The sequence below is a fragment of the Xyrauchen texanus genome, chromosome 14 (genome assembly GCF_025860055.1).
Source record: "Xyrauchen texanus isolate HMW12.3.18 chromosome 14, RBS_HiC_50CHRs, whole genome shotgun sequence".
NCBI classification, from domain to species: Eukaryota; Metazoa; Chordata; class Actinopteri; order Cypriniformes; family Catostomidae; genus Xyrauchen; species Xyrauchen texanus.
In genome coordinates, this window is record NC_068289.1 from 29,331,857 (window position 1) to 29,351,132 (window position 19,276).

A 19,276-nucleotide genomic window follows, 5' to 3' on the forward strand; every position below is an offset into this window, starting at 1 on the left:
CTTTTAATCCTCCACCTTTTACAAATCATAATTACATTTTTACTAGTTCTAATGTCATTTCTACTAGTATAAAAATATATGTCTTGAACAGCTGTCTTGAATTGAAAATGAAATTGTAAAAAAAAATTATAGTAATAACTTGGTTGTAGATATTTTAAAGTACAAATCCATGGAAGTTAGTGGAGACATATGGCTAGAAAAAATGTAATTAAGGATATGTGGGCCTGGAATTGTAACCAGTCAAATTATGATTGCCCAAAACTGCATTCTAGATATCTTGAGGGAGAATTATGTCTTGTAACGCTGGAGGCATTAAAAGATAAAACGGAACTGTCAGTAGCCAACACCAAACAGTAGTCACACCAGGTTTCACTTACCCTTTATATCATGTTTGATTGCAGTGCGTATGTGTCTCTCAAAAGTCTTTACCAACCCTAAGCTGTCCATTTTCCAGCATCAACATTAACATCAACCAACCTTTAACTTCAGGGCTAAACAGCCAGCAGTGAGCTTGTGAATGCTAACAACACTCTTATGGCCTCTTCAGAGAAACGCAGCTACTCTGTGGCACTGGTGACCCACTAGAAGCACTGATAAGCTGTTGAATAATGATAACCTCCAAGAAATGTCAAATGTTACCCCACAGTACAACTCTATCACTTATATATTATGCTGTAGCTGATATTGTTCTTACAGGTCAGGACAGATCGTGTTGCCTATTAACAGATATAGTAGTCTCACCATGACATAACACTTTTTCAATATTGTAAAACTGAGCTGTACATGAAAATATCATTGTCACTTTGAGCAGTCCCTAAATGTTGTAGTTACAACAGAACTATGACTGTGGTTCAGATGGAGGTCTACATGGGCCCAGTAAATATCTTATTGATGGGAGAGCTACAGTATTATTTGCTATCTTCCCTAGATCTAAAAAATATTGATGATGAAACTGTTGTGCTTCCTTCACACTGGGCAGCAAATGTTGCTAGCTAATAACTGTCTGCTATAAGTGGTCTTCCTCAAGGGGACGCTTGACAGCTCCTCCATTAAGCAGCATTCAAATCTAATTTTTTTATCTAATGAAAGGCATTTGTACACAAGAAAGCAATGTAGTTTAATCTATTTAAATATATTAAAGAGACAATTCACTCAAAAATGAAATGCCATTTACCTTCTTGTCATTCAAAACCTGTGTGATTTTCTTTCTTACATGGAACACAATAGGAAACATTTTGAAGAATGTTTTTTTTTCTCTCCAATCAATGCAAATAAATGGGGACTGAGGCTATCTCTCTCTAAGACTCTGTCAAACAATCTCTTTTGTGTTCCATGAAATAAAGAAAGTCATAGTGGTTTGGAACAACCTGAGGGTGAGTAAATGATAACAGAATTGTAATTTTTGGGGAACCAATTTATTTGGTAAAAAATTATTTTAAAATATCTTTATACAGCAATCAAAAATGTCAAGTTCTGGGAAAAGTATCAGATATCACATGACGGTAATTTGTACTGTATGTGCTGCTTCAGCAGCTGTCTGGACAATAATTTACACATGAGTGTAAGGTATGGCGGAGGATCAGTGGCTTTAACAGATTCCCGAACAAACAAGAACTTACTGTTAAAAACCCCCCCTAATTACTGAAATAGAGCCAACCAGCCTCCACAAGCACAATAAATGTATTGACAAAGAGACAATGAACTATTGACAGAGAACGCATGTGACATCCGCATGCTCACCACGTGCTTATCATGTGGACAGGAAGGGAAACTTTGAGCGTAAAAATGTGTGTGTGTGTGTGTTTTCCAGTTAAACACAGAACTGCATATTGCTAATGAAATATGTGTAATCCCTGTATGTTGTGTATTTCTGAGGTATATCAAACTCGTTAGAACTGTTTAGTTGTGTGTTTTTAAACTCTGAGGCCTCATATTTAATAGCCTCAGTGTATATTCCCTTTCTAAGTGTACTAAATATACTTTTCTTGGTATCAAATTAAACCTTACAATTTGGCCTAGCTAAATTCGAATATAAGATCTTAGTAGAATGATATTACGTTATGTTTTGCCATCTTTTGAGTCATTCAGCCCAAAATCTCTTACCGTCATAAACCCAGCCAGAAACATGCAAATGAGCGTGTGCGAACAAAGGAATCATTCTCCTGCCCAGAGTAATGGAGGCCTTCACGACCTCCAAAGGAATGTTCAGAGAAGTGCTGACCCTCCCTTCATTCTCTTACTGAGAAAGAGAAATGAACCCTGTTAATCCTATATATATATTCTATATATCCATGTGATAAATATTGACATGTATCTATATGTGCCATCTCACATTTTCCCTTAAATGTGCTTGATCTATGTTTTCTTGCAAACTAATGGGTTAATGTTTCAGACTTTGCATACTATGGTTAACCAAAATCATATGTGTGGCATATTTGGTCTCTATAACTTGGTATTTTGAAGATCGAAATGACTGTGTACATGATATGTCGATAACAACAACATATTAGTATTAAAAGTATATTTCCTATTTTCTTTCTTGCACATGCAATGGGCAATTTTACAACAAGAGCAATAAACCAAATTCCGCCTGGAACCCAAACCCTTCTCATTGGTCAGAGCCAATGAGAGGTGGGACCTGTTTCGAGGGTATAAAATTGCTACGCCCACTTCCTCTTCTCTCTTATTCTCTTATCTTACCAACTCTTCTAGCTCTCTCTTAGCTGCTCTTAGCTCTCTCTTGCTCTCTGAGCCTTGTGCTCTCTCACTCTCTCGCTGAATGATGCCAAACTAAAGGCCCCAAGGACTCCCAAGCATGTGCCAGGCTACGGCCTCGACTGCCCATTCACCAAGATCCTCTGACTCTCACTGGTTCTCTCTCATCAAGACAACATCATCAAAGATCAACTGGAGCCTCAACAAATTGCATCAGGACAGTTTAATTCAAATGGGACATGCAAGTATCAAACTTAGTCTCATTATTTGATACATTAAGTATCCTTAACCCCTTTCTAAAAAGGGTGTCAGAACTAATATGATGGTTTGCTCAGGCTGTTGATCTGCTGAACTTCAAACAATGCTATAACTTCTTGCCTTCCTGTATTCTGCTTCAGCCCTCTTTCCCTTGGTAAACTGTATGAATGTATGTATATGTATGTTAGAGTAGTTTAAATGTTTAGTCTAGTTAATAAAGTCTTGTTCATGTCACATGTAAAGTTGTCTGTGTCTCAAGCTCATATCTAAAGTCACTAATCATAGATTTTGACTACTTGCTCTTAATACTTAGTAAGAAAGACATTTCCCTTGCCCGAAATGTACCTTTCTATTAATTAATTAATTAATAACCAATATTGAGTGTTCACGGGATGAACCGAGTATTTGGTTGTAATGTTAATGTAGCTACATCAAGTTAACCCGATTAACTGATCCAAATATTCATAATTGATTATAACAAGTTATGATTGATTATTAATATTTCATAGAACTGATTAAGCTACCTAATGGTGGAAGAATATAGAGCTGATTCAGCTACATAATGGTGGAGAATGATGCGGGCATGATTAAACAAAGGTTATGAGCTTGAACCACTGTCAACCTAAAAGTGTGCATTGAATAATTCGGTCAGAATAGGACATGACATGCGAAGCGGCATTTGCTTCACTAGTTGCTGGCTTGTTTGGATCGCGGATAAAGTGATGGCTTGAATTGACATCTCTACTGTAATTGAAAGAGTCTTAACACATTTAAGCATATTTTCAAAAGGTATCAGTGTATGCAGTAATATGATTTTAGCGGAGAAACCTAATTTCAGTATTAAAGTGTAAGTCTGTTTTGATGAAGGAATCTCAGCTCAGCGGCATGTAAACTGTACCAGAATTGATTGCTTAACCTGTTTCTGATGAAGAAATCTCAGTACAGTGTTATATAAATGTAGATTTGGGTGATGCTCCCCTTTTCACAGTATAAAGGCCTTACAAATTATAGTTAGATTGATGTCCTTCATCTAAACTTTATCTGTGCATCTAAAAGGCTTAGCTTCCTGGTGATCAAACCTGTGTTTCACTCACTGAAACTCTGAAGTGCATTGGTTCCCATGACAACGACTTGTCACAGGAAGTGCTCACTCCAGATAGCACGTGTTTCCTTCCGGCGCCATTTTGTAAACAAACCAGCCTAGATGGCTAAGCTAACCCAACTTAGCAGCCCCTTAGCTTAGGCTAAGCTAACTAATAGCTTCAACAGTTAGCTGCTAGCATAATTTACATGAAGCCTTTATCTACAGCTTGTGTGCATGCAGAGTGAAGTGATCTAAACCATTTTCCTTTAACCCCATTTCTGGTTTCTGAATTCTCACTTTCTCTTTCCTTAACTTTAATTCTTCTCATCTAACTTCACCTGCACCTTTCAGGTGCATCCCTTACTGAGCAGCTGTTCAGCTAAATTTACAGTTACTTTGTTAATTAAATCTAAAAACTTAATTACATGTAAACTGTTTAGATAGAGAATAATTTTTATAGTTATTAGGAACTTTCAATGTACGTTGACTAAACTTTATAGAGGGACAAACACATTGTGTGGTCTTGAACACATAACAGCTGTGACCAACTATAGAATGATGTCCAAAGCAAATCTAATTGTTAATCATCAGTGCTATTGATTATTCCCAATACAAGGTTATTCTGCTATTTTAATCACTTCTTCAAGTCTTTTTATTATTTTTACTAATAATAGAAGTCAGCTATTAATTTTCCCATTTAACCCTCTTGGTCTAGTGTGGTTTTATTTCCCCATAAAACTGCAAAAGTAACTAGACATACTTTTCTTCTCGATTTTGTGTTTATTTGCAACAAGTTGCTTAAATTTTATGAGCCAGCTACACTAGTAATCTAGGCGATTTCTATGGCATAATTTTGAGCACCACTAATAGACACAATCTAATAGGAAAGCTCTTTTCTTCCTCTTTCTTTCTCCTCTTCATGTGTTCAAAGATCAAGCCTGTTGTATGCTATCAGTAAGTGCTGATAAATAATTTGACCCAAAGAAACATCTTAAGTCATTTATTAAATCTAGGCTTACGCTCTTTTAGCAAAGCCACTCAGATCCACACAAATCTGAGCATCCTGCTATTTGCAGCTAAGATAGTAATAATCAGGAACACATTTCAATTGTTAACCACACCTAGCAAAACCTAGCTGTACATTATACACCTTGCTGTCTCACTTTGCCTTTAGCTCCAAATTCTGTTTGATCTTGCATTAGTCTCTTGCCCTTACTCTCACCAGAAGTGTGCCAAAATGTTGCAGATGCTCAGCCTAACTGCCCAGATGGCAGGCCAAAAGGACTGGCTAGGTGTTTTGAGGAACACCCTTTTATCCATGGCTGCTGGCGACCTTCAGCAACAGAACAAAAAGCAACTGGAAAGCGAGGGAAAAGAACTAATGACAGGCGACTCAAACCAGAGGTATGAGCACAAATATCTGACTGAGGTTATCGTCCTGGCCCACAACCTCACAGGTTTGAAACAGGAGGTAAACAACCTCAAGCGCCAGATCACTGAGTCCCAAGCGGAGCTGACACATGCTAAAAGCCGCATAGACCAGCTAGAGATGGAGGCTCAGGACAGACACAAGGACCCTGGCAGAAGGGAGTCACAGGAGGTAATCCACAGACTTCAAGCGGCTCTGACAGCTGCTAAACAACAAGAGCAGTTGGAAAAGACAGCCAGAGAGCACCTGGAAAAGGTACTCTTTCACAAAGATTCACTGTTAAAAACAGCAAATTCTGAACTCTTGGACAAAGATGCCAGAATCATGGCCTGTGAAGGTCAACTGAATGTGTCCAGAGCTGAAGTTAAAGTGCTGACTCAGCAGCTGGACAACACCAAAGATGAACTTGACATGGTCCAACGAGAACTGAGACACTCTTACCTGCTGCAAAAGGAACCACAGCAGGAGAGACATCTCACTCCCCACTTGCAATCAGCAGAGAAACCTCCCCAGCCAAGCACAGATTTACAAAGGGGAGACAAACCCCTCTGCTTAACACGTCATCGGACAGTTTCCTTAAAGCTTCTGCAGCAGCGGAAGGAAAAGGATTGATTCAGGCGAATCTTGAAGCGACACGTGTAGCGACACTCAAAGACCTCAACCGAATGGCCAGACATATCCCTGCATTTACACCAGAGCTTGCAGGAGACCACGGCGTCCACGCTTACCTGCGAGACATTGACTTTCACCTGCAGTCTTTGATGAGTGTGAACCATCAAGATAGACTCCATCTGATCTGGATCACGTCCAGCCCAGAGTTGCGGCGCTTTCTGGCTCGACAGCCAGAAAACATCCAGTCTAACTACCAGCAGCTGAAACAAGCCATCATAAGGGAATTCTCAGAGTCTAACAACGGACTGATCGCTGCCCTAGACACCAAACAGGGTCGGCATGAAACTCCCTATGTTTACTACCACAGACTCAGGCGAGCTTACTTGAGCTCACTAACAAACCTGGGATGGAGGAGGACACCAGCTTCAAGAGCCTTTTCCTCCGAAACCTCCATCCTATGGTAAGTCACCATTTAGGCATTATGGCCTGCCCCACACAATGCCTATCCAACAACTGCGTGACCTGACACAGAAGGCCTTTAACAAACACAAGGCCTCACCCAGCAAACACCACAGGGCGTCCCACAGCAGTCTACAACAACATCCTCCTGTACACCTTTCAAACAGGTGCCAAACAGAGGCTGCACAAAGACAGCTAGAAGCGCCTGTTACTGAGTTACAAGAGCTGCTAGCACTAGCAAAGAGCTCCTGGAACAGAACTCCCCTGAGGAGTACTGGGAAGAACAAACCTCTGACTCTTGCCCAACACCACTCAGGCAAGCTCAAGTCAGCACTGCTGCCAGAGCAGAGTAACACTGCAGACTTCAGACACCTGGTGACTGGGTGCCGAACCAAGGGCTGAGCGGCCACCTGCTGCCCTTTGCTACCAGTACTAGGTCAGTCTGAAACTCTCTCCACACTACACAATGCCCATAACCACTCCCTGCAGCCACAAACAAGCACCTGCCTCAAACGAACTGACTTCATAATGACAGGTGACACACTGTCAAGGCACCTGCTGCCTCTGCACCTGCTGCAGAGACCTGGATGTGGCTACTGTCTACACCCACCGTGGAACAACACCTGCTACAAACCCTCATGATTCACCTGCCATCCGCCATTGTGATGATTGTAGATCCGATGATGTCTCCAACAGGGACACCACCTGGCGAAAAAGGGGACTGTAAGGTATGGCGGAGGATCAGTGGCTTTAACAGATTCCGAACAAACAAGAACTTACTGTTAAAAACCCCCTAATTACTGAAATAAGCCAACCAGCCTCCACAAGCACAATAAATGTATTGACAAAGAGACAATGAACTATTGACAGAGAACGCATGTGACATCGCATGCTCACCACGTGCTTATCATGTGGACAGGAAGGGAAACTTTGAGCGTAAAAATGTGTGTGTGTGTGTGTTTTCCAGTTAAACACAGAACTGCATATTGCTAATGAAATACGTGTAATCCCTGTATGTTGTGTATTTCTGAGGTATATCAAACTCGTTAGAACTGTTTAGTTGTGTGTTTTTAAACTCTGAGGCCTCATATTTAATAGCCTCAGTGTATATTCCCTTTCTAAGTGTACTAAATATACTTTTCTTGGTATCAAATTAAACCTTACAATTTGGCCTAGCTAAATTCGAATATAAGATCTTCAGTAGAATGATATTACGTTATGTTTTGCCATCTTTTGAGTCATTCAGCCCAAAATCTCTTACCGTCATAAACCCAGCCAGAAACATGCAAATGAGCGTGGTCGGAACAAAGGAATCATTCTCCTGCCCAGAGTAATGGAGGCCTTCACGACCTCCAAAGGAATGTTCAGAGAAGTGCTGACCCTCCCTTCATTCTCTTACTGAGAAAGAGAAATGAACCCTGTTAATCCTATATATATATTCTATATATCCATGTGATAAATATTGACATGTATCTAATGTGCCATCTCACATTTTCCCTTAAATGTGCTTGATCTATGTTTTCTTGCAAACTAATGGGTTAATGTTTCAGACTTTGCATACTATGGTTAACCAAAATCATATGTGTGGCATATTTGGTCTCTATAACTTGGTATTTTGAAGATCGAAATGACTGTGTACATGATATGTCGATAACAACAACATATTAGTATTAAAAGTATATTTCCTATTTTCTTTCTTGCACATGCAATGGGCAATTTTACAACAAAGAGCAATAAACCAAATTCCCGCCTGGAACCCAAACCCTTCTCATTGGTCGAGCCAATGAGAGGTGGGACCTGTTTCCCGAGGGTATAAAATTGCTGCGCCCACTTCCTCTTTTCCTCTCTCTTATTCTCTTATCTTACCAACTCTTCTTAGCTTCTCTCTCTTAGCTCACTGTTATCTCTTCACTCTCTCATGCTCTCTGAGCCTTGTGCTCTCTCACTCTCTCGCTGAATGATGCCAAACTAAAGGCCCCAAGGACTCCCAAGCATGTGCCAGGCTACGGCCTCGACTGCCCATTCACCAAGATCCTCTGACTCTCACTGGTTCTCTCTCATCAAGACAACATCATCAAAGATCAACTGGAGCCTCAACAAATTGCATCAGGACAGTTTAATTCAAATGGGACATGCAAGTATCAAACTTAGTCTCATTATTTGATACATTAAGTATCCTTAACCCCTTTCTAAAAGGAGTGTCAGAACTAATATGATGGTTTGCTCAGGCTGTTGATCTGCTGAACTTCAAACAATGCTATAACTTCTTGCCTTCCTGTATTCTGCTTCAGCCCTCTTTCCCTTGGTAAACTGTATGAATGTATGTATATGTATGTTAGAGTAGTTTAAATGTTTAGTCTAGTTAATAAAGTCTTGTTCATGTCACATGTAAAGTTGTCTGTGTCTCAAGCTCATATCTAAAGTCACTAATCATAGATTTTGACTACTTGCTCTTAATACTTAGTAAGAAAGACATTTCCCATGCCCGGAAATGTACCTTTCTATTAATTAATTAATTAATTACCAATATTGAGTGTTCACGGGATGAACCGAGTATTTGGTTGTAATGTTAATGTAGCTACATCAAGTTAACCCGATTAACTGATCCAAATATTCATAATTGATTATAACAAGTTATGATTGATTATTAATATTTCATAGAGCTGATTCGCTACCTAATGGTGGAAGAATATAGAGCTGATTCGCTACATGAGTAATGACATCACAAAACATCAATTGCCACATAGTGTAATGGTACCCGACTCCTTTTTCAGCCATCTTGGTTCTGGAATCATTTTTCCCATACATTTTTTCCATAGAGATTTTATAACATAAAAGGTCATAAAGACTTCTAAGTCATGCCAAACCAACCAGCTCTGAGGAGACATTACAACATTACCATCTTTGTTTTGAAGCAAAAAAGTATTTGATTGGACAAAAAGACAAAGGTATAAGATTGTATACTTTATCGTCTTTAGTGAGGGATTGAACTACAATAAAAAGAAGCATTGCGAATGACCAAGTAGAATTATGTCTAAAGTTGTTGATTGTGTCGTAAAAAATCTATATATTTAAAGTATATTGAAAAATATTAATATATATACAAATATACTGTATAAGTATTTTGAGAGTGTGCAATCTCTATTGTGTCTTTCGCAGTACATGGAAGTGGGCAGTTGCTGGTGAGCTCTTTAGCCGTGATTCTCTGATTTGTGGATCATCCTCTTCAGGATCATGGGTAGTGTAGTTCTTTACCAAGAATTCTGCTATTAAATATATGTGGAGCGGAGGGGGGCAGGGCGGGGCCGGGCTGGAATGTTGCACGCCCGGTCCCCAATCGGCCTGATGGGGCGCGCGAGGGACGACGGTTCGAGAGAGAAAGAATTACGGGCATGTCCGTCATGTGTGTGTTTATGTTTGTGCTTTTTATTTTGAGTTTAATTAAACATTATTTATATTGACAAGCCGGTTCTCGCCTCCTCCTTGCCCATCTGAATCCCCTTACAATATAATAATTATAAAACAAGTTGTAATGGCACAAACTGATGGCTTCAACAGGAGCATATACCTCTGAGCTCATGGAAAGTCTGTCTTTAAAAATGTATCATTACAGATTTAACCAGACTGTTGCGCTCTATTGAAATTAAAATCCCTTCAGTCTATTTTGATGGACTTCAGAGGATGAACTGATGCCAACTTCAACCATAATACATAGGATACTTCATATGCCACTGCCTGAACCTTGGACTTAGGATAGACCTCACCGAAATTAGGTTGAACTGTGATGCACCTCACTGATCTCTGCCTGCATCACCTTGGTCTAATGATGGACTACATTCTTAAAATGGAATACATAGACTGTCAATAAATTGCCAACAAACCCTTCATCAGCCAACTAACAAGGACAATGCATCTATGTGAACTTCTGCAGTTAATCCAGGATGAACGTCAAAGACATTAGTTATAAATCTTACAGTTCATACAAAATCTTTTTTTAATCACTGACCATTAACACTTACTTAGTTTAATCATTTTAAACCATGACTTGCACTATACATAAGTAATATTGGCATTATATTCATGATGTTGGAGAGAGGGGAACTAGCCCCCTCAATGAGTCTGGTTTCTACCAAGGTTATTTTTCTCCATTAAACAACATCTTACAGAGTTTTGTGTTCCTTGCCACAGTCACTTTAGGCTTGCTTACTGGGGTTATAAATACAATGATTATTTAATGACTTATTTTTAAACACAATTCACAATTGTATTTTATCAAACTACACAATGATGACTCTAAGACATTATAGATACATTTGTATCTTCTGTTAATGCCTGATCTTCTGTAAAGCTGCTTTGAAATTATGTGTGTTGTGAAAGGTGCTATACAAATAAAAATGACTTTAACTCTTCTCTACTTAAAAGCATACTTATTAACAAATATATTCAATTAGCCCTAGGGTAGATGAGTAAACACTAACAGTACTCTAAATAATAGTAATTATCCATGAGCCTACAATAGCTGTGCTATGACTTCATGCATAATAGTTTCCGCAATTAACATGAGGGAAAAAATGCCAAGGGAACATACTATACTATGGGTTTACTCAAGACTGTAAACAGAATTGCACATTAATAAGTTGAACAACCAATAATGTCAGGGAATAATAACTTCCTAAAGGTCAGTATAAAATGTTGACAAAGGTATCCAAGTGAAGGCTACAAAGCACAGGGGATGCCAGCGTTGGTGGATGAATACGAAACATAAAGAATAATGCAATTTGTCTTAAACAAAACCATCTGGAGTTGTTCCATAGCTTAGAACCAAGGTTATTATAGTTTTGCATTTTCTTTTTTCCTTCTTTTTTTGTGGGATTTTCTCCCCCTTTTCTCCCAATGTGGAATGTCCAATTCCCAATTTGCAAGTCCTGCAAGTAGTGGCGTGGTGACTTACCTCAATCCAGATGACAGAGGACTTTTACCACTGAGCTACCCAGACCCCAAAGTTTTGCATTTTCAAATCAGTTTATATTTTATATCATTTTTAATTTATTTAAATTTCAATTTAGTTTTAGTTAGTTTCTTTAATGATTTTATTAGTTTTTATTTTTATTTTTGTAAACACCTTTCTGTTTTGTTTTTATATATTTTAGTATATATTTTCAGTTTTAATAATTATAGCTTTGAGAGTAAACAGAACACTTCCAGAGTGTAGACCAAAGCAAGACATTTGAATTTAAGCTATGCAAACATACTGTAAAGGGGTTCAATGGGAAGGAGGAGGCAAGAACCGGCTTGATAATATAAATTATATTTTAATGAATAACTTAAAGGACACAAACACACATGACGGACATGTCCATAAACTATCTCTCTCTCGTCGCACCACCGTCTGCCATCAGCCTTTATCCCTCTCAGAGGCTTAATTAGCCTGATAAGGGACCAGGTGTGTATAATCAAGACCCGGCCCCGCCCTCCGCCCTGCCACACATACACAATACACACATAAAGCGAAACGAAACAGTTGAATAATTGCACAGTTTACTTAGACTCAGCATACTTGTGCATGATAACAATAACATAATGGTTTGAGATTCAACAAAGTCAAAAAGAACCAAACAAAAGCAAATCAAAAGTATAAAAGTTAAATGTATGAAAATTTCAAATGAACTCAAATTCATGTTAAAAATGGATACTAGTTAAATTGTTGAGACTCACTGTACTGAGGGTGGGCGCTCAGTTATTTTGTTTATATATGTTTACATTTACTACATAAGAAATTATATGTGTCTCATATAATCTTGAAACCCATGGTTGTCTGTTAAACATTTACCTGCATTTTATCCATTCAACCACAAAGTCAGAAGCCACTGCAGTGCAGAAATGATCCAAATATGGAAATGAAGAAAAGAGTATATCATATCAGAGACCACATGAACAGACTTCCTCATTCGGATCTATACGTATAAACTAAAGTGGACAAATAATGTTTAGTCTGATGAAAGATGTCATGAATATATAGATGACTACAAAATGTATGCTTTGTCAATATTTTCCAAGCGATCGCTGGTATTTGTATAGGTTTATTGAACATTTCTGGATCTGGCACTGGACTCAAGCTGCTAATTCTAGAAATATTATGCTTTCTGCATAATCAACCATTCTATGAAAGAATCCACATGAAATCAGTAAAGAAGCTGTTATAACAACTCGATCATGATTGAAAGTAAGATATTTGCATTAGATTATGTGTCATTTGTAATGTTTACATGGGCTAATGCTAACATGCTAGCACCTTTGCCATAGTATTGCACCTGTTAATCCAGTATGCCAGACTTTGTCACATTAGGACCTGAAAATATTTAGAGATGAAATTACTGACTTCATACCGCAGGAAACTGCCCTTCCAGGTTCTTTCGAGCTGCAGATTTCAATGGTGCAAAGAGACAGTGCTGCAGTTTTAATAAACTTTTAAGCTTTTATAGAATGTCTGTTAATGCTCTTTTCTGAATTATCAGCAAAACAATTCTTAACTTGGCTCAATGAGCCTGTGTGATTATGCTAGACATGTAACAGGTTGATGAATACACATCCTCACAAATTTAACACACTTCTATAGCCTAAGAATGTTTGTACTCAGAAATGAAAACTACCATCAGACATACAATATGTGTCTTAACTGCTTAAATTATTAACCACATACAATAAATAATAATATTTCACATCAATATGATCCTATTAAATATACAAACTTAATAACAGCCATTTTCGATAGAACAATATTATTTACTGCATTCAAAATAAATGCAAAGACATAATTTTCGCTGTATGACTATTTTTATTCACTTATCCTTTCACAAACAGTAGTCCATGTGCTGCGGTGCTGAAGACGGGATCTGTTTCTCCTGTTACATCTGGTCATATAAGATCATCGTTATATTATATTAAACCTCATATCTGTGGCAGCGACAGCACTTTAGAAATTAAAAACAGCCGTTTGTGATCGGAGATTGAGTGACTTTTACGATAAAAAAAGTTAATATCCACCAACAACTGTTGCGGGTCAATCGTGTCTAGTAGAGCAGACGAGATAACAATGATGATGGCCCATGACTTATCATAATTTATGTCTTTCCTGATGCATTGATCAGGAGGAAATTTGAAGAATCTTCAATAATCTGTGGAAAACAGCGTGTTTCAACCCCACAAACAGCACTTATTGGGTAGTTTCAGAACAATTTGAGCAAAGTGCCCATAGACAGCAGCTTTTTTCTGGGCAACCAAAAGGAACCAGAAGTGACTGGGTGGAGCATTTGTTTGTAACTTCATCTATACACCTTTTTCCTGACTTCACCATGGGCGGCACCATTGTGGCAAGAGACTTCCACTCAGATGCTCCACACTTCCACTTAGTTGTTGTTGTCAGCTAGACTAACGTTACTGGTGATTGCGAGCAGCTAAGGGTCTGAATTATTATGCACTGTTATAGGGTGTTATAACAACTACATATGGCTTAAAGACTACTGGAAAATGAAAGTCACAATGATAAGCCCCCCAAAAGCTGCCAATGCTGAAACATTCCAAGTCAAACCAGATGTAATAATCAGAGGTTGCATTAAACAAATTCTCTGTCACTTGCATTTTTTTTTTAAACATTGACAAATAATTCCAAATACTGTCCGTCATTTTGGAAGATAACAAAGATGACAAACATTTAAACCAAGCTTTTGTTTTACTAATCATATTTACGAGGTTATTATCTCATGTCGCGCTGTGAGTGTATGTAAATGAGGGAGAAACCAAGCTGTTCTTGGCAGAGTGAGTGAGAAGGTGGCACTTGTTAATGCAGAAATAATACAAAGTTGCATGCCTCAAATCTGAAGATTTTTAAATGGAACCTATTATAACCATAATTCCTCATTTCAAGGATGTTTCCTGTTTTTTTCAAACCATAAAATGCAACCAGTCTGGATGTCTATATTCCCTAAATGTTTTCATATTGATCTGCTCAACAAAAAACTTAAAAGTTATATCTAGCGCATCATATACAGTACATTAATTATCTCTCTCTTTCACACACACACACATACAGGGCATGTGCAGAGAGCACTAGAGCCCAGTAACTTTACCATGTAAATGTGTGTGAATGTGCTCTTATCTATTCAGAGATTGCCATCGAAACCAAAAGTCCACACGTGGCCTTTAGTGAGAAAGGGATTTACGTTAAGTAAATACAGACTGTTCACAAATTTTTTGACTGTTGTTAGTGATATTTCAGTGCTTGGTAATGGGAATAAGCTGCAAAGTGGAAGTCTGTAGCATCCTCATTGGAAGAACACGCATAAGCATAGTCTAATGGGTAATTTCGCTGCCTGTGAAAAAAGTGAATAGAAGTTTATTCGTTTATTTTGAAAAATAGTCTACGAAAATGTTTTTTAATCAATAATTTTCATTTTCGTTTCAGTATTAGTTTACAAAAATAACCTTGCTTAGAACCAGCACTGCAAAAAAGCAGACATACTCTGCGATAGTGTGGTGTGTTACAATACTGTCAGCTGCACTGCAGCAAAAATTACACAGCTCCTCTAGCACAAAGCCCTGCTGGAATAAAGAGAGGGAGAGAGAAAAAGAATCTAATACTCTCTCACACACACAGTCAAGCTGAAAGACAACAGTTCCGATTTCACAGGTTTTTCAGACTGTTTGCAATCCAAACAATACTACAGTTGCCCACATGCTAAGCACGCCAGCTATCATAAGCTAAACCAGCACAATCTACAGGCTAGGCTAGAGCTAAAATACTTTAAATCTGAGGTGTGTGATTTCTGCAGCACAAGCAAACAAAATTGCAACAATAAACATTGTTTTTAAAAACAGCTTTCCCAAATATGTCCTCTGTTTGCTATGGGTCTGTAATGCGAATGAGGCAGCGAAGACAGACGAGGAGGTGCGGATCCAAATGCAGTTACTTTATTCAATGATCAAATAAACAAATAAACACAAAGGAAAAACCCACAATGGGGAAACAGGAAACTTAAACACAGAGAACTCGGGCAGGGAAAACATACCAGGCTAACAACACTCAACGATTGACAGAGGGGAGTGAAAACAACTGGGTTAAAATACATGGACAAGGGAAAACGGGAGCCAATGAACAAACAGAACTCAAACAAGATGATAAGGTGATAAACAGAAACCAAAGGGAAACTTAACGAGGGCAGGTGAAAACAATGAACAGTGAACACGAGGGCTGACAGGAAGACTATGGAGGTACAAGGGTGACAAAAATGACAAACAAAGGGCAACATTGAGACAAGACAAGGTATACGTAACAGAGCCCCCCCTCAAAGGATCGGATCCCAGACGATCCTACAACAAAAACCAAAGACAAAAAAACCCCACAAAAAACAAAATGAGGGCACCAGGGGCAGACAGGCAGACCAGGGGGGGTACAAGAACAAGAAGGCAGTCCAAGGGGCACAGAGGGCAGGCAGGAAGTCCAAGGGGGCAACGAGAGGCAGACAGGCAGTCCAGGGGGGCAACGAGGGGCAATGAGACGGTCCACGAGGGCACAAAGGGAAATGAGACAATCCACGGGGCCAATTAGGCAGTCCCTGGGGGCACAAAGGGACAGGTTTGGGGGGCCAGGGAGGCATCGACCGGGCAGGGACAGGTTTAGATGGCCCGGGGGCTGGCCATAAGGCAAGGGCCGGCTCAGGGGGCCTAGGAGGAGGCCACAGGACAGAAGCCGGTTTTGGTGGCCTGGGAGATGGCCGTGGGCCAAGGGCTGGTTCAGGGGACCTGGGACAAGGCCACAGGACAGAGGCCGGTTTTGGTGGCCTAGGAGATGGCCATGGGGCAAGGACTGGTTCAGGAGGTCTGGGAGCTGGCCACAGGGTGAGGATAGGTTCAGGAGGCTTGGGACCTGGCCGCAGGGCAAGGACAGGTGCAGGAGGTCTGGGAGCTGACCTCAGGACAAGGACAGGCTCAGGTGGCCTGGGAAATGGCCATAGGGCAAGGATAGGTTCAGGAGGCCTGGGAGCTGGCCACATGGCAGGGACAGGTTCAGGAGGCCTGGGAGTTGACCACGGGATGTGGGTAGGCTTGGGGGACCTGGGTGGTGGTCGTAGGATAGGGGCCGGCGGAGCCGCATGAGGCGGAGCCAAGGAGGACTTGGGAGGCGGCGCCAAAGGAGGCGTAGGCAGGACTGTGGGGGGCTTAGGAGGCGGAGCCGAGGGAGGCCCAGGAGGTGGAGCCGTAGAGGACTTGTGAGGCGGAGCCAAGGAGTGCTCGGGGGGCAACGCCAAGGATGGCTCAGGAGGCGGAGCCGGGGAAGGAGCCGGAGGCAGGGCCGAGGGAGGCTTGGGAGGCCGAGCCGCGGGAGGCTGAGCCGTAGGAGGCTCGGGAGGCGGAGCTGTAGGAGGCTCTGGGGCGGAGCCGTAGAATGCTCGAGAGACTTGAGAGGCGGAGCCCTAGAAGGCTCGAGAGGCTTGAGAGGTGGAGCTCTGGGAAGCTCGAAGGGCATAGCTCTGGACGGCTCGAGGGACTTGAGGGGTGGAGCTGTGGGAGGCTCGGGAGGTGGAGCCATAGGAGGCTCAGGAGGCAGAGCCGTAGGAGGCTGAGCCATAGGAGGCGGGGCCGTAGGAGGCTCGGGAGGTGGAGCCATAGGAGGCTCTGGGGCGGAGCCTTAGAAGGCTCAAGAGGCCCGAGGGGCGGAGCCCTGGACGGCTCGAGAGACTTGAGGGGTGGAGCCCTGGGAGGCTCGAGAGGCTTGAGTGGCGGAGCCCTGGAAGGCTCGAGAGACTTGAGAGGCGGAGCCCTAGAAGGCTCGAGAGGCTTGAGAGGTGGAGCTCTGGGAAGCTCGGAGGGCGGAGCTCTGGAAAGCTCAAGAAGCTCAGAAGGCGGGGCTCTGGAAAGCCCGGAAGGCGGAGCTCTGGAAAGCTCGGAAGGCGGAGCTCTGGAAAGCTCGGGAAACTCGGAAGGCGGAGCTCTGGAAAGCTCGGGAAACTCGGAAGGCGGAGCTCTGGAAAGCTCAGGAAACTCGGAAGGCGGAGCTCTGGAAAGCTCAGGAAACTCGGGAGGCGGAGCTCTGGAAAGCTCGGGAGGAGGAGCCCTGGAAGGCTCGAGAGACTTGAGAGACTTGGGAGGCGGAGCCCTGGAAGGCTCGAGAGGCTTGAGAGGTGGAGCCCTGGAAGGCTCGGGAGGCGCTGGCTCTAGGACGGGCACGACCACTGGCGCTGGTTCTTGGACGGTCCTGGCTACTGGCGCTGGCTCTGGGACGGTCACGGCTACTGGCGCTGGCTCTGGGACGGTCACAGCTACTGGCGCTGGCTCTGGGATCGGTCGAGGCTACAGGCGCTGGCTCGAGGACGGTCGAGGTTACAGGCGCTGGCTCAGGGAAGGTCGAGGCTACAGGCGCTGGCTCGGGGACGGTCGAGAGGCTTGAGAGGTGGAGCTCTGGGAAGCTCGGAGGGCGGAGCTCTGGACGGCTCGAGAGACTTGAGGGGTGGAGCCGTGGGAGGCTCGGGAGGTGGAGCCATAGGAGGCTCAGGAGGCGGAGCCGTAGGAGGCTGAGCCATAGGAGGCGGGGCCGTAGGAGGCTCGGGAGGCGGAGCCATAGGATGCTCAGGAGGCTCTGGGCGCGGAGCCGTAGAAGGCTCGAGAGGCCCGAGGGGCGGAGCCCTGGACGGCTCGAGAGACTTGAGGGGTGGAGCCCTGGGAGGCTCGAGAGGCTTGAGTGGCGGAGCCCTGGAAGGCTCAAGAGACTTGAGAGACGGAGCCCTAGAAGGCTCGAGAGGCTTGAGAGGTGGAGCTCTGGGAAGCTCGGAGGGCGGAGCTCTGGGAAGCTCGGGAGGCGGAAATGATGTGAGAAAATGAAATGAGTAACCACATTTGTTCACTGACGTTTGCTTTATTAAAATCATGTTGTATAGGAGGCTTGCTAATTTGTGATGCCTGTAATGTATAGATTTGAAATTCTGTTTGTTGATTTGTAGGTCTCTATGAGAATAAAAGCTGTACCTTTTTGTACAAGCCATTTCGTATGATTTCTTGCGATTTTCCGATCTTGTACGAATTATTACAAGTTTTCATGAGACTAAGTTGAAAGTTCTGATAATGTCACAGAGCCATCGTATATACACTTTCCGGCTAAATCTATCTACAAATGTTTTACTCATAGCTGTCTCTGTATGTAGAGCTGTTCAGGTTGTCTTCCAAAACCCCGGAAGATAATTCGCTATGGGTTCCCTCAGGATTTTCCTATGTTTTTTAAAATGGCAGTTTTGGATTTATAACTAAAATAAGGTCTGTGGTGAAAATTAATTGATGATACATGGACATTTTTTTTTGTTTGTACTGTTTACCACAGATTGTATTTTACACATGTGTTAAAAAAAAAAAAACTTTTGAAAACCCATAGGAAAACCCAGAGGGTACCCATTGCGAATTAGATTCTGGGTTCGCCTACAAATTGACGTCACGATTGAACAGTTCTATTAGCCTGGGATAGAAGAAATTGTAATAATTTGCGACACCCCAAAATTAATGCTGTCTATATCACGAGAAGAGGAGTGTAAGATTAGAAGTCACCATCAAACTTCTCGCAGTGGAATCGCATTGATGAGTACATTAGGAAACCCAGACTGGTTGCCAAGAAGCAGGAAACTCGAAAACCACTTACAAAAGATAAAAACATCTGGCTGGTGCAAAGGAATTATTTG

The 19,276-nt window shown here is 41.8% G+C and overlaps 1 protein-coding gene across 2 annotated transcripts in view; it reads right to left on the reverse strand.

Moving 5' to 3' along the window:
• Nucleotides 1-19,276, reverse strand: part of LOC127655324 (fibroblast growth factor 14-like) — a 236,158-nt gene that overhangs the window by 190,485 nt on the left and 26,397 nt on the right. Inside the window, exon 1 of one of the 2 annotated variants that reach the window (XM_052143072.1) lies at nt 378-520. The exons of the other annotated variant lie outside the window; for it this stretch is intronic. Coding sequence (XP_051999032.1) covers nt 378-447 — 70 coding nt within the window. The 5' untranslated portion in view covers nt 448-520. Of the gene's footprint in view, nt 1-377; nt 521-19,276 lie in introns of those variants that run through there. 2 annotated transcript variants of the gene reach the window in all.